The sequence below is a fragment of the Diachasma alloeum genome, unplaced genomic scaffold (assembly GCF_001412515.2).
Source record: "Diachasma alloeum isolate Michigan unplaced genomic scaffold, Dall2.0 Dall_scaffold_00179, whole genome shotgun sequence".
Lineage (NCBI taxonomy): Eukaryota > Metazoa > Arthropoda > Insecta > Hymenoptera > Braconidae > Diachasma > Diachasma alloeum.
In genome coordinates this window covers 2,168,198-2,193,815 of record NW_021680345.1, presented here as the reverse complement: position 1 = coordinate 2,193,815, position 25,618 = coordinate 2,168,198, and the positions used below count along the sequence as shown (strand labels likewise).

The 25,618-nt window shown below is 36.5% G+C and overlaps 1 protein-coding gene across 1 annotated transcript; it reads left to right on the top strand.

Moving 5' to 3' along the window:
* Window positions 1-254: 254 nt before the first annotated feature.
* On the top strand, window positions 255-3,462 carry LOC107040570 (trypsin alpha-3-like). The gene is made up of 4 exons (XM_015260704.1): window positions 255-303; window positions 895-1,250; window positions 2,074-2,331; window positions 3,250-3,462. The coding sequence occupies exons 1-4, from the start codon at window positions 255-257 to the stop codon at window positions 3,460-3,462; spliced, it is 876 nt and encodes a 291-aa protein (XP_015116190.1).
* The last annotated feature ends 22,156 nt before the right edge of the window (window positions 3,463-25,618 follow it).

Genomic DNA, 25,618 nt, shown 5'->3' with positions numbered 1-25,618 from the left:
TATGAAGTCACGCGCAGAACTTGATTTTATGTTATATCCATTCTATTAATCTTAGCCTTCTCCAACTTTTCCCGAATTAGTTTGATCAGGCACTGACTTAATAAGTCAATGAACTTATTGAATATGAATGACTAATAATGATAAGAGCAGAGCCGCAAGCTAATTATGAAGCATATAAAAGCGAGGATTATATGAAATAAATTCATTAAATACATTCTAGATTTCTCTTAATCCTTTAACCTTAATTAACCACAATGCGATTCTCCTTCGGTATTTTGGCTTTTCTAGCCATCTCCAACACTGGTCAGTCATACACTGTTAAAAATTTCTGTCTGAAATTTCCGGTACACTTTTTGGAAATTTTTATGGAATTTAATTACCACTGAAATTTCAAGGAATTTCATCATTGAAAGTTCAGAGTTTCGTGGAAAAATCAAAGAGAACTGTAAATTTCAGTTCCATTTTCCCTGAAAATAAATATAAAACCAGAAAATTTCGATAAATATATTCTGCAATTTTCAGGACAGTGACACCGAATGCGATGTAGGGCAAAAAATAATGAAATTTCAGATTTTACTGAAAATTCTATGTAATTTGGTACTGAATGTTCATATTAGATTGGAAATTCAAATTAAGTTCGGAATTCTCGTCTTTATGCTGCTTAAAATTATGAAATTTTACTGAATTTTCAGTGAAACCTGAAATTTCATGATTTGTTTTCCCTTAAATCGCATTTAGTATCACTGTCCTGAAAATGATTAGTCAACTGTCCATGAAATACCATTTTTTTCCAACAGTGTACTGAAATATATCAATTGAAGTGAACAAAATTCAATACAAAAAATATCATTTCGACCTGAACAGTTCGGTTTTTCTGAAAATGTGATTGCGCAGGTATCAATGCAAAGCGTTCAGCGAGAATGCTCAACGGGCAGCAGATAGACATCACAGAGGCTCCATTCACAGTGATGATTCATGTCGCGGAAGCGCTACATTCAATCAATGGACTCGTATGCGGTGGTAGTATCATCGGCAGACGACACATTCTCACTGCAGCGCATTGTCTTGCACAGTATATTTCTGATTATGAACTAATGTTTGATTATGAGTGGCTGCATGTCATAGCAGGCGTAACCGGTCATCAGTGTGGTGTTAGAACATTTGAGATACTGCATGCATATGTTCATCCGGACTTCACGGGCAATCTTCATGATACAGAGAATAATAAAGCAGATATTGCAGTTCTGAAGGTACGCACCTTCACAGACAATAGTATTTTGTGTGACTAGTGCGTAAAGTTCCACTTTTTCACACGCACGTGTAACACATCCTTTTTTTGTGAACCAGTCGAGTTCACTCTTCGGTACGGTAGTGGGGGTAATGTGGTTGTTTTTCTGCACGAGTGCGCAAAGTTCAAGAGCTTCGCTTTACGCACTCGAAATTGACTTTACGCACGGTAAACCGTTTCGAAAAGTGCAGTTCTGAGGCAAGTATCGCGGAAAAAAAAAATACTTGAATTGAGTATAAAATATACTTGATTCAAGTATACTTGATTCGAGTACACGGAGAGAAATTTTCTAGAAAAATTCTAGTACGAGTACTGGAAAAAATCACAATCCACCGGCTGTGAAAAATTCTAGTGCTGTTAAGGTAAAATTTCTTGGTATTTCTGGTAAAATTTCTGGGGATTACGGGGAAATTACCGGCAAAAATTCATGTTTTCTCCAATAAAATTCCTAGTGCCAGCATTGGAATTTTTTCCTGGCCGTCACTTTGCGCCTCTTTTCCCGTGCTAGCACTAGAATTTTTCTAAAAAATTTCTCTCCGTGTATAAAATATACTTGATTCAAGTATATTTTTTTCCGCGATCACAAAAAGAAAATTCTAGTATACAGGGGAACGCATCGAAGAAAAAAATAATCCTGTCAATCAAATTTGCTTCAGATAAGAATATATAGTGAGATTTTGTGTGGAAACTTTGGGCTACTTGTTTGTCTGAAAATAATTGAATACTGAAGATCAGGTGAGGAGAGAACTTTTCTTTCATAAAATCTAAACTTTGCATTCTTCCAGCTTAAGGATAGAATAATCTACCGCTCGACACATAGACGAATTGACCTCGCGAGTCACCAACCACCGACCAATGCTCAAGGTTTCATCTACGGTTGGGGATACACTGATATTAATGCACAATCCCCTTCTAACACACTACAAAAAACTGTTGTCAAAATATATGATTATGAAACTTGTCAAGGACTTGATCGAGCCTTCGGTTACGTTAAGGATGAGCTGTGTATGAAGGGTAATCCTGATGGGACTTCGGCCTGTGCGGTAGGTGCTAAATCTTTGATTATAGTCCAGTCTCCGTACAAGATACTTTCGTACAAGATGCTAGGCCGGAATCCGTGCCAAGTGATACGTTTTCCTTTCATATTCTCCGTACAAAATACTCGACAAAGGGGCTTGAATTGAGTGGGAACGGTGTTGAGATATTGCCGAAATTACACGGAAAGAAATTTTCAATAAAAATTAGACCTCCAGAGGGCCAAACGTGGGACGAAATGACATTCAACCACTTTTTAGGTTAAGTTTTGTCGGAAAGATGAGACTAAGGAGTCTAATTTTTGCGATTAAATTAATCTTCGTCACACGTTTCGCCCTCTGGAGGTCTAATTTTTATCGAAAATTTCTTTCCGTGTACTGAAAATATTTGCATCTATGATCTAGAACTTAATGGCACGTCAATTGAACTCCAAAACGGAGGGCCACTCGTTACATTTAATAAAAAAAATAAACGCATGGGTCATAACACTTGGTGAAATATCTATTTTTAAAAATGTATTGAACCATGCGTTTTATGCCTATCTTTGGATGGATAGATAGGCAAAACAAATTAAAATTCTAATGAAAATCTCAATTTTGCCTCGCAGGCCCCTATTAATAAAATAACTTATTCCGAGTTTCTAAATTGTTATTTTGAAACAGAACAAAACCTGCTCATCAACCATTCGTGTTTCACATCAGGAATCGTAGTCAAATAATCATGAAAAATGGAAATCGTCTAGTATTTTACAAAGAAAATCAAATCAAAATATTTTCTTCTCTGAGCGCAAGTAAAGTGGGGAACACGTAATTCTCGGAAATTCATTCCTCTACATTCCCTGTGGTATCTTGTACGCAGATAGGACTGTAATAAGGTATCGCAATTAATCCTAGAGTATTGTATATAATTGTATGTTGTTGAGACAGGGTGATAGCGGTGGTCCTCTCGTCGTAGACGGAAAACTTGTTGGTATCATTTCTAACGGATATGAATGCGGAAGCCCTGAGCCTTCCGCCATTTGTAACGTCGCCTATTACAAACCATGGATTGAAGATGCTATCAGGGGGATAGCACAATCTAGAACGCTACCATTCACCACAATAACTGATCATGCACCTCCCAGTGGTGCCCAGTGCTAGTAGTTATAATGATGAAATAATGATGGAAAAAGTACTAAAAATGTGTAATAAATTATTGAAACCTTTTCGAAATTTAAAGTTGAATTATTTTCAGTCTATTAATTACACCTGTTCTTCGGATTACCTGAATTCTCTCGATTGAATACACAATTGATAAAGCAATGATTAAATCAATGAATAAGAACGATAACAGGAAATCACACTTCATTTCGGATAAACATGTTCTTCCATATGTCTACGTAGGAATCTAATTACGTGTAGGGCCTGAGCTGGAGAGTATATTACTATATATTTATAAGACGTTTTCGTGAAATTCCTTTCCCAATATTTGCAACTTGCAACTTGCAAAAATATTTGAAATTTCGGAGGGATAGTTGTATTTATGACTGTAGTTAGAAATAGTTGTACATAAATTATTTAGAACTATAGGTATTTTTAACTGTATTTTATAGTATGGCTGCAGTAATACCTATGAACAGAGTTAAATTATAGCCCAATAGGTCGGCAACAGAAAACGTTAGATGCATTTTTTGCAAAGGGATATTAGTTGGATAACTTCAGTAGTTTTCGTCAAACTTTTAAGTACGATATAAATTTTTCCCAATTCTGTCTCCTAAAATTTAGTGCCAATAATTCTCCCGACAAAAATTTTGTTTTCAAAAAATTATCGCCGTTTCGGCGAGTCTTTTCAACGGAAGAAGTATGAAACTTTTTAGGTTAAATTTTTCCATCTATATTTGCTCTAAATGATCAAATACCCAGAATCGATAATTCAAGAGACCGGAAACTAAACGTGATAAGAACGACCTCCGAGGCATATAATGGCGAGTATAAAAGCGAGAATCGTTCAAATATTAGGAGAATTATTCAGTATTTCTTGTGAAACTCTTCGGAACCATGCAGTATTCTCTCGTCATTTTGGCTCTTTTTGCCATCTCCAAAACTTGTGAGTCTCATGATGAATTCTCGCAATGACAAGCCAAACTTAGCTCTTCATAATGAGTATTACCGCAAAATCTTATTTATTATTATTTTGCTTCCGAATAGAATCTTTGTAATCGTCCGATTTTCACATTTTCTAATTTTGATTGGAAATTATGTTGAATGGTCTGAAACGTCAAAATAAGAAGTTTGGCGACGAATTCCATTTTTAGAAAATCACGTAATTAAGTGGCTAAAGGCATTCCAAGAAATCAGTTCAAAGAATATTATAGATATATAAAGAATAATGGTGCAATTTGTTATATTCTAAAAAAGGAAATTAGCTGTGTAAGAGTCGAATTTCAGAAAACTAGAGCGTAAGTGTTATTGTACACATTTTTACAAAAAATTTTGAAAAAAAACCTCTGTAGCTCAAAAGTTGGAGGCCCTGGATTACTTTAAATATTTCAAACCTTTACGGAGCAAACGAACAATACACAATCAATTTTTTGCACTAATCATTCGTTTTTGGACACATAATCGATCTTCATTGCATGAAAAATCTCACTCCAATAACCCGCGAGTGTTAAAACTCATACTAGTCTGCCCTTGAATTAAACTTATCTATAGCACCCGTCGAGGTGGCAATAATGATCTGAAATTTTAACTGCTAGTTAGTGTCCTCACGTTACAAAGTTTTGAGAAATGTTATGCCATTCGGAAGCCCGCATGTATTGACGGCGAAAAACGTACGACGTCCATACAGATGATGTATGGACCCATCCGAAACCGCATGACTACTTCCCAAAATTGAATATTTTCGAAACTATTGTATAAATAATGCAATCAGAGAAACATAATTCGAAAGCTGAATAGTGTAGCTTTAATCTCATAAGTTTTCATCCACAGAGAGAAATGTTCATAACTCTGAAAATTTAAGTGACGGTATCGTAATTTTTCACAGAAGATTCAGATAAGAATTACGGAACACTCTGGAAAAATTCCGTGACAGTTCCGTAAAATTTCCTACAACCACATTTCACTCCGAAATTACGGAAAAGATACGTAATTTTTATTGAATATTTCTCTCCGTGTCCACGGAAGTCATCGAATCTCGATAAGATTGAGCCCACGTTATACACGTGGTAACAGAAGGGCCCCGTACGTGAGGGGTTAAAACATCACTCAGTGATATGCTAGCTGTCCCTTGCATGTTTTTTATTGAGTTTGTGCATGTTCAGGTGTCAATGCAAAATCTCCAGCGAAAATCGTGGGTGGAAAGCGAGTGAATATCCCGGATATTCCATCCATCGTGATGATTCGTCATATTAAATCGCACAACGCGACCCATGCAGCTATTTGTGGTGGTACCATAATCAGCTCTTGGCACATTCTCACAGCAGCGCACTGCTTCGAAACGAATGCCTCAGATCCTGAGGACTTAGCTCACCCCCGTTGGTATCAGGTCATCGCAGGGAAGAATTCTTACCGCTCGAATGCTAAAACCTATGAAATTGAGGAAGTTTATTCTCATCCCAATTTCACTGGAACACTGACCAACGAGGATGGCGATAGAGCAGACATTGCAGTTATCAAAGTAAATATCTTTCATCAAATTAATACGTGATCCCAGTGACGTCCAATGTCTTTCCATTTTCCATGCATTAATGCATTAGTGTAAACATTTTTCAAAAATTAACATGCCTCTGAAGACGCCCTACATAGAGTCATTAACTATTAACGAATATTCATTTGGTCATATTCAACTCTACCATTCGTTAATAGTTATTATGAATATTCAGTTGTTGTACGAATATTCATTTGGTCATGTTCAACTCTACCATTCGTTAATAGTTAACGAATGGTTCACTCGAAAAGTGAAAATCGAGTCAAACCAGGCTCCTCAAATGTGCATTCGTTAACTATTAACGAATGAAGATTGTAATACATTACAACAATTATGATTTAATAATCATACAAAACTATTACTTCAAATTGTCGGATTCGTGATTATCAACCCAATTAACTAATATTTTATTTTACACCATATATAACTGATTTTTATTCAGAGTTCAATTAATTCAAATTAAGGTGGTTCATAATTAATGAAATATTATTTGTATTAATCGCTACTTGGTCAGAAAGATTTTTGAAATTATTTGTAATTATAGTAATAATATCTCGTTTCATAACAGATACCCAATAGGGATTAAAAATGAATCAATCGTCGGTAGCACCACTGTTGCAATGGATCATGTGATTATGCATCATGTGATTGAAAAAGACAGGCGTGAACAAAAATCAACTTTTATTCTATCATATTGACTTTCAGCTCAAGGAGGAAATCCGAATCAATCGAGTTCACAAACCCATTGAAATGACAAGTGGAGAGCCAGAAAATTTTGCTAAAGGTCACATCCATGGTTGGGGGGTCATCAATTCCACTGCTGCTGCTATTTCTCACTATTTGCACGGGTTGCTCTTGATAGTTTTCAATCGTGAAACTTGTAAAGATTATTATCCATCGGAACGAGTAACTAAGGATGAATTATGCATAGTAGACCCTCGTGGGGGTTCCCTTTGTGACGTAAGTACTACATGAGGAGCCCAATGACACACTGTTGAAAAAATTTGCCTGAATTTTGCGAAGAAGGACCTAGAATTCGGTTTAAGGAGAAGCAGTCAATGGAATTTCAAGTTTCTCTGAAAATTCAAGTAAAGTTCCAATTTTTTAGCGGCAGGGAGATGGAAGTTCCGTAATTTACGTGAATTTTCAATTGACAATATTTAGTTACAAATTCCCTTGAATTTTCAGGGAATTCCTTTCAAACTCTCGGAATTCTAGAAATTTTCAATGAATTCTCCGAATTTTTCATCAACTTTCCCGGGATAATTAAACTGAAAATTTTTCAATGAAATTATGAATTTTTAGTACCAAACCACCATGAAATTTCAGTGGAAATATGACTTGTTAGAAGCTTCCAAGACGCTTACCGGCAATTTCGGTGTAAAATTTTCAACAGTGCATCCTCTGAATTCAAGAGTAGTTTTCATAGCTAAATATTTTTCGAGCAGGGTGACAGCGGTGGTCCTGTTATTGTGAACGGAACACTCGCTGGGGTCATTTCGGCCGGTTCCTCACTCTGTGACAATTCAATGCCAGGATCTGCAATCAGCGTCGCCTACCACAAATCATGGATTGAAGATGTTATCAAAGGCACAGCGAAGACAATAACTTATTTCGTAAAGAATGCCACGGATACTACTCATCGTACGCATAGTTCACAGCCAAACGAAAAGCGAAAGAAGTCAAATCGACGGGATGAGCTCTCCTCGTGGCACCTGTTATATCGATGAACAAAACGTAGAAACAGTGGGAAATAGTTGATTCTACTGTCTGCTTGATACTCATCTTGTACTCTAAATTCACTGAATTCCCAATAAAGTTATATCTCGCCAATCAAATTTCTTTGTTCACCCTTTCCTGTTCCTTTTTTGTTATCTTGCAGTAGGGTGAAAGCCTTTATGGAATTTTCAAATACTGGGATTCAACCACATGCATTGTTGAACTAAAAATGAAATTTATTGAAACATGTTTATGAGGATGACATTCGATTCAATTTATGGAGGACAAAGTCATGAAATTTGAAATTTAAATGAAATTCGAATGAATGAATTCTCAATCAATTGAAAATGTAACAATATATTCCTTATCTCCGTGTTGTTACGAAAGTTTTTTCTTTGTTTTACATCTACACATGCCTCCCTCCTCCACCGTGTAACTGAGTCTATACATCTCTCCTCTTTCTCAGAATAACAACAATAATAAAGAAATTCAAATAATTACAACAAATTCACCTCAAACTCACGTAAACAAGAATACAAAGGTAAGCAGATGTTGCGAGAAACCAACGCGGACATCTACACCGTTTTGAAATATTTTTAAGAACATTCGCAAGTAATTTAAGAAAATTTTCACAAATGACAATATATTACGATCATGCTGAAAGATGCGTCTCCGATGCTTCATACTTCCGCTGGTCCGGTTCCTCACGAAGTTCCGACGTTCCACTCAGTCTCGCCCATCCCTGTTGAAGCCATTTCTATCCTCCAACATGTTTAGCCCTCCCTTCTCTGGCCGCTACTCTCGATTTCCACCCTTTTTGATCAATTTATGCCTCTCAAGGCCTTCCTCAATCAAGACATGCGCTGCCATCCCCCCAAAATCTCGTTTTCTCTCGTGGTTAAGACGTCCACCTCAGCCTGACCTCAGCCAAATGCAAGAATATATTTACTCGAAGTTTATAAATTTCTATCAATTTTAATGAAAATTTAATTGAACGAAGAAGTTATTTGAAATTTTACAGGAACTATCATGTGATAACGATTTCCAAAATGTGTACCGAAAAGATCAGCCGCACATTTTTGACAGTCGACCTGACTCTCATTGCTATCCTGCCACGGCTGTTACACAGAAAGAGAAGGTTGCTACGTTTCCGTAAAAATTTTTGGGTTTCCATACTCTATTGTATTGTACTCGAGGGGGCAAGAAGTCCTGAATTTCAGTGAAATTTTCATTTATTTTAAGAGAATTTTCTGTCAGCATCGGAGAAAAAGTTCGACTTTCTTTGTATATAAAATCGGGAATTCCGTGAACATTTGTTTCTTATTCTCTTGTTATGATTTTGTAATGAATCTGAGAGAAAAATTTAAAGAAAGAGGCTTTTAAATAATCACTTGCCTCCTAAATTGATACTGAAATCATAACAAAAGAACAAAATAAAGAATGCACATGGAACACATGAAATTTCTCATCATGTGAAAAATTGGTAAGCTAGGGTGTGCACTGCTTCGGGATTCGAATCCAGGACTTCCAGTTATGGACTGGATACTCCTCCCTGCTAAACTACCGGTAACTACAGAAATTCTCCCGCCAAATTCGACTCACGACGCCACCTAAACACCTTCAGGCATCGAATAAATTCCAAAAAAATTAGAATTTAGAGGGAAAAAAACCTTCAGGGTCGGAAACAGCGTTCGTTGAACTCGCGTAATTTGAATCACACCAATGAGGTGAAATAATTGGACTTTAATTATTTTCACTTCAATGATTGAACTCACCTTCTATTCCTTTCCATTCATGGAATCCACTCAATCAATTATGTACTTATACGATAAGAAAATGATTGAAATGTCTATTTTTTCTCGAAAATTAGTTGAGTAATTACAGTATTTTTCACCAAACTTTCGAGTACGATGCATATGTCCACAAATTCCATTCGTCGAAATTCATTCCCAAAAATCCGCCGCAAAAATTCTTGTTTTCAAAAATTCTCGCCCTTTCGCCCAATCTTTTCAGCAGAAGGAAGTATGAATTATTCAAAGCGACTATATTTGTTCGAGTTATTCAAATACACAGAATCAATAATTTAAGAAACCTGTAATGAAAGGTGATAAGAATGACCTCCGAGCCATAGATTGGCGAGTATAAAAGTGAGAATCGTTTAGGTATTAGCAGCACTCCTCAGTATTTCTTGTAAAATTCTTTGGAACCATGCAGTTTTCTTTCGTCATTTTGGCTCTTGTTGCCATCTCCACAAATTGTGAGTCCCGTGATCAATTCTTGCAATGACAAGCCAACTCCAGCTCATGACAATGAGTATTACTTCAAAATCTTGTTAATGCTTATTTTTTCTATTTCTACTGAATTTTTGCATGTTTAGGTGTCAATGCAAAGTCTCCATCGAAAATAGTGGGTGGAAAGCCCGTGAATATCCCGGATATTCCATCCATTGTGCTGATTCGTCATGTACAATCATTCAACTCGACCCATGCAGCTATTTGCGGTGGTACTATAATCAGCCCTTGGCACATTCTCACAGCAGCGCACTGCTTCAGAACGAATGCAACAGATCCTGAGGACTTACGTCATCCCCGTTGGTATCAGATCATAGCAGGCAAGAATTCTTACCGCCCGAATGCTAAAACCTATGAAATTGAGGAAGTTTATTCGCATCCTAATTTCACTGAACATATGACCAACGATGATACCCGTAGAGCAGATATTGCAGTTATCAAAGTAAATAGCTTTTATTAAACTAATACTAATATATTGAGAACGTGTTCGTTTTTCTCCTATAGTGTATCATTTCTCCTTTCAGCTCAAGGAGAAAATACGAATCAATCGAGTTCACAGACCCATTGAAATGGCAAGTGAGGAGCTGGGAAATTTTGCTAAAGGACACATCTATGGTTGGGGAGCCACCAATCCCAGGGCTATTGCTGTTTCCAGCTATCTGCAGGGGTTGTTGGTAATAGTTATCAATCGCGAAACTTGTGCAGAATATTATCCATTGGAACAATTAACCAAGGATGAATTCTGTGTTGTAAACCCTCGTGGTGGTTCGCTTTGTGACGTAAGTACTACGTCAGGAGTTCAAATTGCATAATCTGAATTCAAGAATAGTTTTCATAGTGAAATATTTTTGGTGCAGGGTGACAGCGGTGGTCCGGTCATCATAAACGGAAAACTCGCTGGGGTCATGTCGACTGGACCCTCAAACTGCAACCATGATATGCCAGGGTATATTATCAGCGTCGCTCATCACAAATCATGGATTGAAGATGTTATCAATGGTGCAGCGCAGGCAAGAACGTATTTCGCAAAGAATGTCGCGGGTATTACTCACAGCGTGCAAAGTTCGCAGTCAAGCCAAAACCGAGAGGAATCAAATCGACGGGATGAGCTATCCTTGTGGCAACTGTTACAATGATGAACGGAACGCAGAAATTGTGGGAAATAATTGATTCTGTCTGCTTGATATTCATTTGAATTTCTTTGTACACCCTTCCCTGTTCCTTTTTCGTTATGTGTGGCAGGGGGGTTGCCTTGGTTCTCTCGTCGTAAACAAAGGAAACAATTTTTGGGAAAACATTGTCTAAATTCTGAATACCAGAATTGCTAACATGTATTTTTTATGGTTTTGAAAATTTCTCCCATTTTTAACAAAAATTACATGAAGGTAATCATAAAAATTTCGATGAACTCAAATTTATTCTTTTAACCCTGAGGTGATCGCATGATGAGGGAATCCTCGCCGTTTTTCGATTTTTATGATGTCTTTTTTCGAAATGAGATAATATTCCTTTAAAGACAAGAATAGTTTGACAGAAGGAAAAGAAGATATTGCTTCCCTTCGAACTCAACGCGATTGAGCGTAAGCGACGGTTATATTTTTTTAATATCTGGAGATTTTCCTCTGCATAAACTCTTTATTCATTCAATATTTAAGTCTCTGACTGATGATTCACTAAATCGAAGCTTTTAATGTTTTTAGTCAAATGCGAGTCATAGTAAAATTTAATTTGACACGAGTAAAAATTTGTTCAGGATAAATAAATTTTAAAGTTGTCTCAGTTACTATGGTCACATTGCAATTTTTAATTTTATAGTCTCTCCGTGTATTCGCTCTCACTAATTGTTCCTTCGTTAATAGTTAACAAATGCATATTCGCGGAGCCTCGTTTGATTCGTCTTTCATTACCACTCGGCAGGGATTCAGGTTTAGTATCTTGTACGACAGTATCTTATACGAAGACTGGACTGTATGTCAAAGTATGAAGATGTAGAGCAAATTATTTTTTTTTTATTTTTTTTTTTTATGCTTATTTTATATCGCTTCGAGTCTGATGAGACTATATGGCGATTGATCAAGACTTTAAAAATGGTTAGATCTCACCATTCTACCCGGCCAGGAATCGAACCTGGAACCTATCTGTTGTGAGGCAACGGCCTTAACCACTACGCCAGGCCACCGGGCAGAGCAAATTATGGAATCACATGCTGAATTTGAATTCCAAGGATATCTGCTCCGATATTTTTCCCTCTGTGTTCCCTTTCATTCATCCAATCCATCGGACTAAATATTAAATTGACGTAAACTTGAAAACGAAAAATTGATCAAACAAAAAATTTCGAAACATTTCGAACATAAAACTTACATTCAGTCGACCACAGCTACATCCGTTCCTTTAATTAAATTAAAAACCCATATTCGCATGACTTCCACTTCATTAATTGTAGCTGTCCATATTCCCAGAATATAAAATAAATAGTAGAATCCATTTGATTAAATACACAGATAATGAGTCAATCACCTCGCCGAGAAGAGTGATACAATAACCTCGGGGGCAATGCCACGTCGACCATTGAAACAAAAATTTGTCAAATATTGAAATTTCGTCAGGTCTTTGATTCCCGTATCACTCTTTTCGTGAAACTTTTCGGTATGATGGACTTTTTTCGACTGATTTCGATCCTTCTTGCGATCATCCGTAGTAGTAATTCGCCGATGAATTAGATCGACGAATTTTAAATCTGACTTCAAACGTTGGTCGAATGACAAAGAGCTTACCTTGAGAAGAATCGAAGTAATTCAGATGAATTTACATAAAAAATCAATCAACGGATCAATAAACTCATAACTCATAATGATAAGAAGTACTTTTGAGATCAGTGATGTATGCTATATAAATCCCGAAAATTCTTAGAGAACTCCGTCAGTACGATATTGAACTAAGCCAGTGCGTCTTGGGGAACTCTTCAAGACAATGCAATTGCCTCTAATTATTTTAACTCTCGTCGCCATTCTTAATCATGGTGAGTTTGATCTTAAGTCATAACAAGTGTCAACAAGTGTCAATTTTAAACTTTACTTAAAGCTAACTGATGTAGTACATGGGTGCACTAGGGCACAAATCTCATTTTCGAACGAATCCATTGTTTCTGGTTTCCATCTTACTTGCTCCAAAAATCCTATCCAACAATATGATGTGACGTCACAAGATGTGATGTGTTATATAAACTCCCATCTTCAGTGAATCTATATTCGTTGAAAACAAAATTTGTGCCTGAGGGGTCTACAATATTTTATATCACTCCTTGCAGACGCCGGAGGGCAGCGTACACTAGATCGACTTATTGCGTCCACAGAGAGAAAACAGTGTTGATTTCCAGGAACATGTCACTGATTTTCAGAAATTTACCGGCAATTATTAGTTATTCGCGATTGTGGAATTCAGTGATTTCAAAACTCTGAAATTTAGTGATTTTATCACCAATTTTCAGTTACATTATTACTATACTGAGAGAAAAACAGAAGAGTTCTCAAACACGACGTGTGCCAAAAAAATCGTTTGTTAAAAATTATCAAGAGAGGATTTTTTTTGTGCAGAACATGGGAAGCGTGCACCGAGATTGAAAAGTTTTATTGCAAAAAAAACAGTCTTTTTAAAAGAATTTTATTCTTTGTGCAAACAAGAAATGTCATTTCTGCCACTATTTCTTCGTTATTCGATGCTCTCATACGTATTTTGCTCGAGGGATAGTAGATCTTCGTTTCGGCTATTTACTAATCACAGACAAAAGTGAATTCATAACTAAAATAGTAATAATGATGTGACAGCAATCTTGTAACTTCGGGACAAAATATTTCTTGATAAACTTACCGCTATAAAAGATATTTTTATCTTGAAAAGACATCGTCTTGAATGAATGATCCGCCTCTTGAGCCAAACATTTCGTTGTTGATGAAAGCAGAGCAATTATTTACGTTTGAGACGTTAATTTCAAATTCTAACGAAACAATTACTTTTTTGGTAATTTTAAAATCGTAAATCACGATTTTGTTGGTCCAGACAACACTTGTTTGAAAACTTGTTTGTTTTTCTCTCAGTGTAATTTTCAGAGTAATGTCAATTCTCTAATTTTTGAGAATCTATCACTGAATTTTACTGATAAAAATCATTAACAATCGAGATCATTCTATTCAGTAATAATCCCGGTGATAGGTTCTTGAAAATAAGTGAGATGTTCCTTAAAATCCAAATTTTTTCTCCGTGCACAGCGTGATATAAAATATAATTTCGAATACTGTTTGTTTTCACAAAAAATGTCACTCCCCAGGGGCCAATGGCAGGTCTCCATCAAAAATCGTCGGTGGGAAACGGGTAGATATCACGGAGGCTTCATTCATGGTAATGATCCGTCATAATTCACACAGTCAAAACATGTGTGGTGGTGCGATCATTGGCAGCAGACACATCCTGACTGCCGCGAATTGCTTCACCAGACATGTAACGAACTATACAGACCCTTATCATCCCGTTTGGTACTACATTGTAGCGGGGGAGGACTCTTACTGCTCTGATGCTAAAAAGTATTTGATTGAGGAAGTTTATTCTCATCCAAATTACACTCCCCGTTGGGTTGGTGCTGCCGAGGAGAGAGCAGACATTGCCGTTATCAAGGTAAGCATCCACGAAAAAAAACTACATGAATTGAGTATAGAATATACTTGACTTTAAAATACTATGACTATAAAATATACTACTGTCGAGTATATTATATCCTCGATTCAAGAATATTATTCTTGATTCGAGTACACGGAGAGAAATTTTTGATAAAAATTACCCTACCGTTCTATAAAAGTGTATCATGAGTCATCGTTTCTTCATTTCTATCCCGAAATTTAGTAAAAATTAATATATGATAATCAAATTTTATTCTACGTAAGAGAAATTTTATCCTGACGCATAATAAATTTTACCCTTCGAGTCAAGTAATTTTTATGTAGATAACAACGAAAATTCTAGAACGGTTGGTGATTTTCAACCTACCGGTAGAGTAATTTTTACTCTACCGACACGGTAATCTTTATTTTTATCAGGATAAAATTTCTCTAACGTAGAAACAAAAATTTGATCATCATATATTAATTTTGACTAAATTTCGGGATAGAAATGAGGAAACGATGACTCATGATACACTTTTATAGAACGGTCGGATAATTTTTAACAAAAATTTCTCTCCGTGTATAGACATTTTGGCTCAGTGTCGCAGAATTTCGATCAATTTCTACTAGGGTTCAGGGCTTCCGAATGTTGGAAATACCATACGAACAGGCCCAGCAAAATAACAATTGCGAGGGTACAAAGCAATACAACAATCATACGCAATCACGTAGATAGATATGGAAAAAAAAAGATTCATTACCTCATCATTTCGGTTTTTAGCTCAAGGAGGAGATACCACTTAGCTCAAGTCAAGAAGCAATTCCACTGGCGCAATATGCGCCAGCGGTGTCAACTCGGGGTCTCATGTACGGTTGGGGGCGAACTCACTGGAATATTACAACTGAATCCCACCCTTTGCAAGGGTTGTTAGTGAAGATAGCTGATCTTCAATATTGCATGGAAAACTGGCCGGTCTTTCATTTCACCAAGGATGAACTATGCGTGAGCTTAAATGCCGACAGTGGCGATTGTAAGGTAAGTACTGCATAATACCTACCGTTTCGTCAAGAATCAAAAATATTTCCCGGAATATTTTAACTATTTTTTTATGACTTACACGGAAAAAAAATACACGGAGAGAAATATTCAGTAAAAATTACGGAACTCACAATTCACTCACCGATTACGGAATCGACTCAGAAAATTTAAGTGACGATATCAGGTTTTGACTCTAATATTCCGACCCTTCTTTTTAACCTCCACTTTTTGACCTTTATATTCTCAGACTTACTATTTGACCCTTATATTACAATTGAGAGCGCTTGGCTCAACTCGGGCTGACACGAAATAATCATTCTCGAATCGAAACACCCATCCCCCATTCCAGTATAAAATAGACTTGAATCAAGTATAGAGGAGGGTGGGGTAAAATGGATACTTTCGATTTTTTTTTAATGTTCATAACATGTTGAATTGTTCATGAAAAGCAATAATTTTATTTTTCCATCGAAAGGACAATGATTCCCCTTTGTGTTGAGCTTAGACTTAGCTGTCTGTTTCTGCTGATGAATCTGTTTCTGAGTTATGAATATTTTTAAAAAAATCTAAAGTGTCAATTTTACCCCACCCTCCCCTGTTTTATTCTTGAATCAGATTTATTCATATACTTGATTCTGGTATAAAATATACTTAATTCCACTACATTTTTTGTCTGTGTATAATAAGAATGCATAATTGAAATTTTCATAATATTGATTTTGCAAAAGATTCCACTTGAAATTTTGTTTCTAGTAATTATTTGATCTACAGCTAGTCATCCGCTATTCAGAATAACCGTGAAATCTTTTCTTGAAATGAATGAGGATTTAAGACAACGTGATTAGAAACATACTCAACCCAAAGGTTGGGTCTATATAGGCTAAATATTTTGTTCTTTCATTTATCCTATGGATGATAGTCATTTATGTGATTCTCTGCAATCGCAGATGAGATTGAACGAATCCAATATTGTATTTGATATCGATTTCATTGTTCGAACAGGGTGACAGTGGTGGTCCTTTCGTAGTGTATGGAGAAATTGCTGGTGTCATTTCGCACGGCTGTTTATACTGTAACGGTGAAATTCCAAGCGGCATTTCGAATGTTGCTTATCATAAATCATGGATTGAAGATGCTGTCAAGGGTACAGCAAATGCGATTAAATATTTCACACCGAATGATGTAGATACTACTCACGGTATGAAAATTCCTGGTCCTAGCCCACCACAAAGGAAACCACGAAGGAGATTGCATGATGAGCTTTCCGCGAGGCCCTCTGTTTAATTTTGTAGTGTTATTCTTAATGAATTTACAATAAACATTATCTACCATTATATTGTATGATAAATATTATCTACCATATTTTACGATAATTTTCGCACCTATTGTATCATTGCATCTCGAAACGGAATTTAAAATAAACTTATCAATCTTTACACGATGTCTATTTCTGTGGAGCAATTACTCACGTCAGCTAAGTGATTGTTTCTTTGTTTCCGAAGGGACGCATTGCAATTGTCATTTTTTTTGTCAAAATAAAAACCAGTGAGGGGTGATCTCAACGATGTATTAAATAAGACGCATCTCAGGGTCGAATCAAGGAAATCGATGTGATGATGATGTGATTCTAAATTCAGTAGCGAAGTGGTAAAACGGTATAAGTCATTTGTGACTATTGGCCAGTTTTCAATGAATATCTCGGCATCTAAGGGAGATAACAAATTTTTTGTTATAAACTTTTTTGTAGAGCCGATTGAGAGCTACAACAAAAGTAGTTACGAAAATTTCGCTATTTCTCTTAGATTCGGAAAGATTCTTCCAAAACTCAACTGGGAGATAAGTCGACTTAAACCGTTTTACCACTTCGCTACTGAATTGTAATTGAAACGATGGAATTTTGTAAGTCATCCGACTCTAGGGTACGATTTACGGCGAGGAAAATTCATCTTGATGGTAAGTATAAGTAGCAGGAATTTCTACAGTCATTCATGACCACAATGATAATACCTCATGATTAGAATTGAAAGATTCGGTTTTTGAGAATGAGCAAAAAATAGATCATACTCGACAGATTTCGGAATCATTGGATTAGCGATCTCACCTTGACAAGAAGTGAGCATGTCAAATTGTGAAATCAACTGTCATATCGTTTCCCGGTGAATTGACGCAATAACTCAATCAATGGATCAATGAACCCGTAATGATAAGAGACAGTTTTGAGTTCAACTGTGTGAATATAAAAGGAAAAATCCTACAAATCCCTAGATTACTCCATCAGTGGATCTTTCAAGCACATCAAGCCGTCTTGTAGAGCTGCCGAAACAATGCGATTGCCTCTCATCATTCTAACTCTCGCCGCCATTCTTAACGGTGGTGAGTTTCATGATAAATTAAATCAAGTTTCAACGCCAAATAAACTTGACTAAAGTTGACTTGAATTGAACCAAAAAATGAACATTTTTTTCATTAAAAATTCGATTTCTCAGGAGTCAATGGAAAGCCTCCATCCAAAATCGTCAAGGGAAAGCGAGTTGATATCACTGAGGCACCATTCACGGTGATGATTCGTAATTATCTATACGGTGACGCGAAGAATGGGCACATATGCGGCGGCACGATCATTAGCAATAGGCACATTCTTACTGCAGCCCATTGCCTGAGGTATAACGAAACGAATCCTGATGACATGAACCACCCCAGATTCCTTATTGTTGTGGCGGGTAAAAATTCTTATCATACCCCAACCACAAGCTATCAGCTCGAGAAAATTTATCTTCATCCGAAGACCAATCGCAGTTTTTACGATGCTACTAAAGACAGTTCAGATATTGCGGTTATCAAGGTGAGTATTTTTCAAGGAATTTGTAATGGAATGTTAGACCCAAAGGACAATAAATTCACTCATCATTCTGATTTTCAGCTGAAGACAGAAATAGCATTCAACTCAAATCAACAGAAAATTGACCTAGCGGAATACCCGCCAGCATCGTTCGCACGAGGCACAGTTTTCGGATGGGGACTAACTTCTTCTTCCAATAAGAAGTCTATTTCTCGAACATTGCAAGGATTGATGATGGAAGTTTACGATGTCGAAGGTTGTATGATGGCGTTGCCGAACATTCCGTTCACTCTGGATGAACTGTGTGTATTGGGCACTACTACTGGGACTGATATCTGTGACGTAAGTACTGCACGATCAAGTGAAGATGACATGACCTTAGAAATTATCGGTCTTAAATCAACATTGAAATGTCCGGAAATTTGAGATCGGAAGTCCATTTCAAAATGTTGACCACACGGAAAAAAATATACCTGAATTGAGTATAAAAAATACTTGAATCAAGTCTATTTAGTACTCGAATTCGAGTATATTTTATACTCAATTGGAGGATGGGTATCTTAATTCGAAGATGATTGTTTTGTATCAGGCCGGGGTGTAGAAAGCCCTGTTAAGTGTAATATAAGGGTCAGGTACTAAGTATCAAAATATAAGGGTCAAAAAGTGGAGGTTAAAAAATTTGGCGGTTTGGTGTATGTCGTAGAATAATAACTCGTGGTTTAGCAGAATTAAGTCGGTTGTATTTATCACATTAGATGTGTTTACATCGAGTTTGAGAATCGGACTAAGTTCGGCTGATCTATTTGGTCGGGAGCGTGCGGGTTTAAACACCTTTTGTTATGGAAGGTTCGAGAATTGTCCAGAAATTTCGTGAGGGACAAGGATAGAATGATGTTTGTCTCGAATACGACGATATAGAATATTCGAGACGCGTTATATGAATTTCGAAATAATAATTCGTTTGTGGCTCGCGGCACAAAAATTGAGGGTCAGAATATTAGGGTCAAAATATTAGGGTCAGTATATAAAAGAAACAAAATTGGATGTCAGCCAATGAGGGTCTAAATATAAGTCATACATTTATCATATCTTCCCTTTTAGCCCTTATATGACCCTCATTCCCTTTCCTTTACATTTGGACGGTCAGTTTTTGAATCTAATAGTCCGACTCTCATTTTCTAACCCTCACTTTTTGACCCTTATATTCTCACACTTAGTGTCTGACCCTTATACAATATTACACTTGACAGCGCTTGGTATAACCCGGGCTGATATGAAATAATCATCCTCAAGTTGAAACACTCATCCCCCATTCGAGTATAAAATATACTCGAATCAAGATATTTTCTATAGAATTTCATCGGCTCAAATTTCCCAAGTTTTTTTTCCATTTCATTTTTCTTTTCTTCTCATCAACAAAATCAAACAAAAAAACTTGAATAATTTGAGCCGAGGGGATTCTATATAGAAAATATCTTAATGAAATAAATTGTATAGAAAAATCGAATTCTTTTGCCTTTTTCTGTAGAATATTTTCGATTGACCATTTCAACAGAATGGTCTCGCGAATTCGCCAAGTTTTTCTATCAAACTTTTTCATCCGTAATCGCATGGATCAAAGAGTAGTGGGCGTCTTCTGTAATATAATATTATTGGTGCAGGGTGACAGCGGTGGGCCTTTCGTTATAAATGACAAAATCGTTGGGGTCGTTTCGCACGGATCTAAAAACTGTGATGGCTCATCTCCTGGCGGCGTCTCTAGTGTCGCTTATCACAGATTATGGATTGAAGATGCTGTCAGGGGCAAAGTGAAAGAAGTAGACTATTCCGCACTTCCTACCGCGGGTAGTACTTACGACGAACAAGCTCCGCGGGCGAGCCCAGGGGAGATTACGCTAATCGAACATAATGAGTTGTCTACGAGGCACTAATCGTTCACGAAGTCAACGTACCTACGACTATAGTAACGACGAACTGATTCCTCTTTTTGTTATTTTTTAGTATAGAATGTCCAATGAATTTATTATCATTTACTTTTGTTCTGAAACAAAATACATAGGATGTAAGTTTACATTGTTTCAGAACTTTAGTAAACGAGTGGATAATAAACACCTCAACCCTTGATTTGTCATCCTATACGTAATGAAATAAGTCAACGAAGCTGCAATTTATAATAATGAGAAAGACTCTGAAGGCGAAACGTTCTTATATTTATTAATTTATCATGATCTGTAATTCACTGTTGTTCAGGGAATTGTGTTTTCACTTTTGTATTATTCGCTTTCTGATTGTACCGCAATATCAATAAAAAATAAAATTCAGTGATGAGACCCGAATAATTTTGCGTTCTTTTCAAACTTCCAACTTTCCCGAAATTTCAGGGAAAGAACTTCAAATTTTTGTTTTTCAGTTAAAAATTTTATGGATAATGTTTTTTCACACAATCGATGCGTTTCCGTGTAACTTAGAACTGATTTGACTCTGAAAACTGTTGGCTCAGCGGGTTTTTGGATTTTTTAATAAAATTAGTGAAAGAAAAAATTAATTTTTTTCACAAGAGGTTACTTTTTGAAGTGGAAAGTTCGCCTTCCCCTTTTTGATCTAAGCACTTTTTTTGGTCCGCCCTTTTTTTCTTTTGCTTGTTACTACTGATTTCAGGGGCGAATATTTACTTTTTACAATTGTTCAATTCTTTTTCTTTCTTTTTTCTTTTCAGTACATTTGATGCTCACATATGCAAGCATCTACGGCCACAATCTCCCTTCTCGCTCCATGGCAAGATGGGGACATCTTGTATAGTGAGATTTTTTCCGGACGGATACCATTGTAAAATTCGGAGATCACCGCGCATGACAGTTTCGCCTAAAAAATCAATGATTTTTCAATTTAAAAAATTTTTCCTTCCCAAATATACTTTTGCATATTGTAACAATCACCAAAAAATCGACATCGTTTTTCCATCAATTTTGAAACTATAAGAAGACGGAAAAGTTCATTGACTTTCCCGGCCCCCTAAAATCAAGCGTTCTTTCACCTTTACCTTATAATATCATTAACATTAATGGATTTAAAGAGATAAGACCCCGTATAGTATCAATCACCAATTAAAAGTAATCAATTCACCGATTAAAGTTTGTTTCATATTTCTACAATTTTTTTTATCGCAGTTATGTGTGTTTAACCTCAGGGTCTTCTACTTTTGAACTGGATAGTAATCATATTAACGGAAGTTCTAGAAATGTCTAGAACTTTCTGGATAATTATAAAAGCCTAAAAGATGATGGAATATTGCTCAACGATAGACCAATTAATTTGCCTAATGATTGAATTTCGGGGCTAATTCAAAATTTCCTGAAAGAGTCATTAGGCAAATAATTTTCTTTCGTTATGACACATTTGCTTTCATCTTCAACATCTTCTGAAACCTCTTTTTGACTAAAAAATCTGAGCATTTTGATCAGTTTTCTGGAAAAATCTAAGAACTTCAGACTTGTATAAAATTCGGGAAAATTCGGCGGTCTTCTTTTAAATTCGAAAAAATTCTCCGCCATTATAGAAAATTCAAGAAAATTCGACACTTTCTAGAAAATTGAATGAACTTTGCAAAATTTCCAGAGTAATCCACACAATTGGGGTTTTGTCTGAAATTAGCGCGCGTGAACATGTGGTTGATGCAGGACGAGCCGAAGGCGAGTTCCGCATGCATATTCGCCAGGAAAGTTTTCTGGCGAATATACCCAAACGGATGTATTACCCATGAGTGTGAAAAAGTGAAACTTTACACACCAGTAATACCATAGGGGAGACCGGGGCAAAGCCGGGTAGCTAAGACAAAGTGGCGGGTGTCAGAGGTTCCATCAGACTTATATTGCTTTTTAGCAATCACTATTCTAAAATTATTAACTCGGGTCTCCAACGTTATTACAGTTGGGGGCACAGTGGGGTAGTGTCCAAAAACATTAAAATAATTATAAATGTTGTTTCTTCGTTTTTCGCCTTCGAATCTCCAAAAAACGACCGAAAAACTCTGAAATCGGTAGGGTTTTGATCACAATATCCAATAGGATGGCTCATTCCGGTGTTTGAAAGAATTGAAAGAATTTCCAGAGTTCTTTCTTTTTTTTTAACTTTTCCTTAGTATTATTCGAGTTCTTTTAGCTTTTTTTGACTTTTTTTATCCCTGATCGACCCCTCGTCAACCCCTTGAATTTGTCAATTTTGGCCTTTTTTATGTACCCCACTATGCCCCGGTCTCCCCAGTCCTAATTATACATCAATCCATTACTATAATATGACATTAATTTTTACTAGTTTCACTTATTAAAGCCTTGGAGGTCGAATTCCGACCGTATCCGGCTTGAACTCGAATCTTTCACACACAAAACGTGAGCAATTACAATTATCTCAGTTCAAATGAAAGTTGAAGCATGTGTTCTAATCATTTCCACTCCATTCATTGGCCTGCTCAGCTGTATTCCGAGAATCCATTTAATTGAATGAATAGGTAATCGGTCAATAAGCCACGATCGAATGATGATAAGACATCCTTTCCATAGCTCTCTGAAAAATATTGAATTCACCTTCCAATTATCGAATTGACGACCTTAGTATGACCTAGTTCTAATGGTCTGCTTGGATGGTCCGATAAAATATCAACACAAATGCGGAAAACTTAAAATTAAATTTATTACATGGTCACTTGGTAAATTACTTGGTACATTATGAGGCAGAATTTCATATAGATTTCCGCTTTCAATGTATCAATGAACCCATAATTATTGACGATAAGAAACACCTTTAAAAGTTTGAATTATTGGAACGATAGCATCACTCCATCACATTATACCAACATTGGAGTACTTCTTGTCGGAAAATGGAGTTGTCTCTCGTTATTTTGGCCATTGCGGCCATCTTGAATAATGGTAAGTAGCACAATAAATTACTCTAGGGAAACACTTAACTTGAATCGAAAAAAATACATATATAATTTCGATTTCTGCACTGACAGAAAAATGGACGTAATGTGACAAAAATAATTTCTTGATTGGAAAACATCGCATGTATACTCGATCAATTCATGGTAGATTTGAGACTAGAAATCGGTGCTCTTCGGGCAAAAGGAGAATGATACTGAATGAAAAAATAATTTTTTTTTTTCTGAAAATTAGATAATATTCCTAAAGAGATGAAGTAAGTTGGAGAGAAGAAAAACATGTTATTGATTTTCTGCAAACTCATTGCGATTGACAGCAATTGACGGATATATCTTAGAAATATCTGAAGGTTCTCCACTGTATAAATTCTGTATTCATTCAATGTGAAAGTCCCTGATCCATGATTTACTGAATGGAATCTTTTAGAATTTTCAGTAATTTTCTCATCTTTTGACACGAAATAAAGGATTTCTGGAGGCAAGAAGTTGTCACTTTATCGCGCAAGTATTTGGGTTCAAGTGATAAATATTTCACAGGATTCTTAGACGGTCTGACTCATGGGGAATTATCCCAAGCATTTTATCCTTAAGAATTGAGGTATTTGACGCACGAAATTCGTTTTGCGATATTACGTCGATATTTCTCTCAGTATGATTCCTTTAAAATTGAAAACTGTATTTCTCAGGTGTCAATGCGAGACGCGTACCGAGAATTGTTGCTGGAGGGCGAGTAGAAATCGAGAACGCTCCATACACCGTGATGCTTCGTGATTATAGAGCGGGCGATTCAATCGATGGACACATATGCGGTGGTAGTATTATTAGCAATAGGTACATTCTTACTGCAGCTCACTGCATCAACGAGGGTGATGGGGAACCCCTGGACCTGGACGAGCTCGATAACCTCGTTATTGTGGCAGGCGAGGAAATTTATGGCTACGATGCCTCACTCTATGAAGTGGAGGAAATTTATCATCCTACAACATTTCATGGTGATCTCTCTGATACGTCCAAGGACAGAGGAGATATTGCGATTATCAAAGTGAGTTTACACGGAGAGGAATATTCAATAAAAAATACGTATCTTTTCCGTAATTCCTGAGCAAAATGTGGGTGTAGAAAATTTCACGGAACTGTCACGCAATTTTTCCAGAGCGTTCCGTAATTTTTATCTAAATGTCCTGTGAAAAATTACGATACAGTCACTTAAATTTTCGGAGTCGATTCCGTATTCGGTGAGCAAATTGTGAGTTTCGTAATTTTTACTGAACATTTCAAATCACAAAACTAATTCCACTCTGAGCGGAATGTTATCTCTTGAAGAAAAACTGCTTGGGACAATAATTCCATAGAATGAGACTGGCAATGTACGAATTCCGTGAGGTATTTATCAGTTAAAAATGAATGCCTCATGATGAACTGAGAAAGTTATGACTCGCAAAATCGTTGTTTATCGTTGTTTTTCAGGAGATGAAAATACTGTTAAAAATAGTCGACCCACCGATCATGTGTTAAAACCCATGCGATTTCGGTTTTTTTTCCAGAGCTGTTTTTTCCTCCGGCTTGTTTTCCCTAGATTCCACCGAGTAAAATAGCCCGGGGATAATACAGGATACTTTGCAACCTATCATGAATTAATTGAATATATGAGAACCGCATAGACTACTATTCTTTAGCTCAAGAAATTATTTCTGTTGCATTAGCTATATTTTTCTCTCACTGAAGGATAAATTATTACTATAATTATTACCATAATAATTATTACCACCGAACAAAAATTTTTAGCTTGCAGAGGAGATAATCTTCAACTCAAGACAACAATCAATTGAACTAGCAGAACATGAGCCAGAAGCGAAAGCTCAAGGTTTGATTTATGGCTGGGGACGCACTTCTCGGAACAGTCCTTATTCTCGCACATTGCAAGGATTAAAACTAGAATACTATAGTGTTGCCGCCTGCGCATACGTTTTCCCATTTGTCCCATTCACTAAGGATGAACTATGCGCGAAAAGCGCACACAACAGTGATTCTTGTTCCGTAAGTACTGCGAGATCAAACGCGAATGACTTTGTATATGGATCCAGTAGATCGTTTTCAATGAAAAATTACTGTGCAGGGTGACAGCGGTGGTC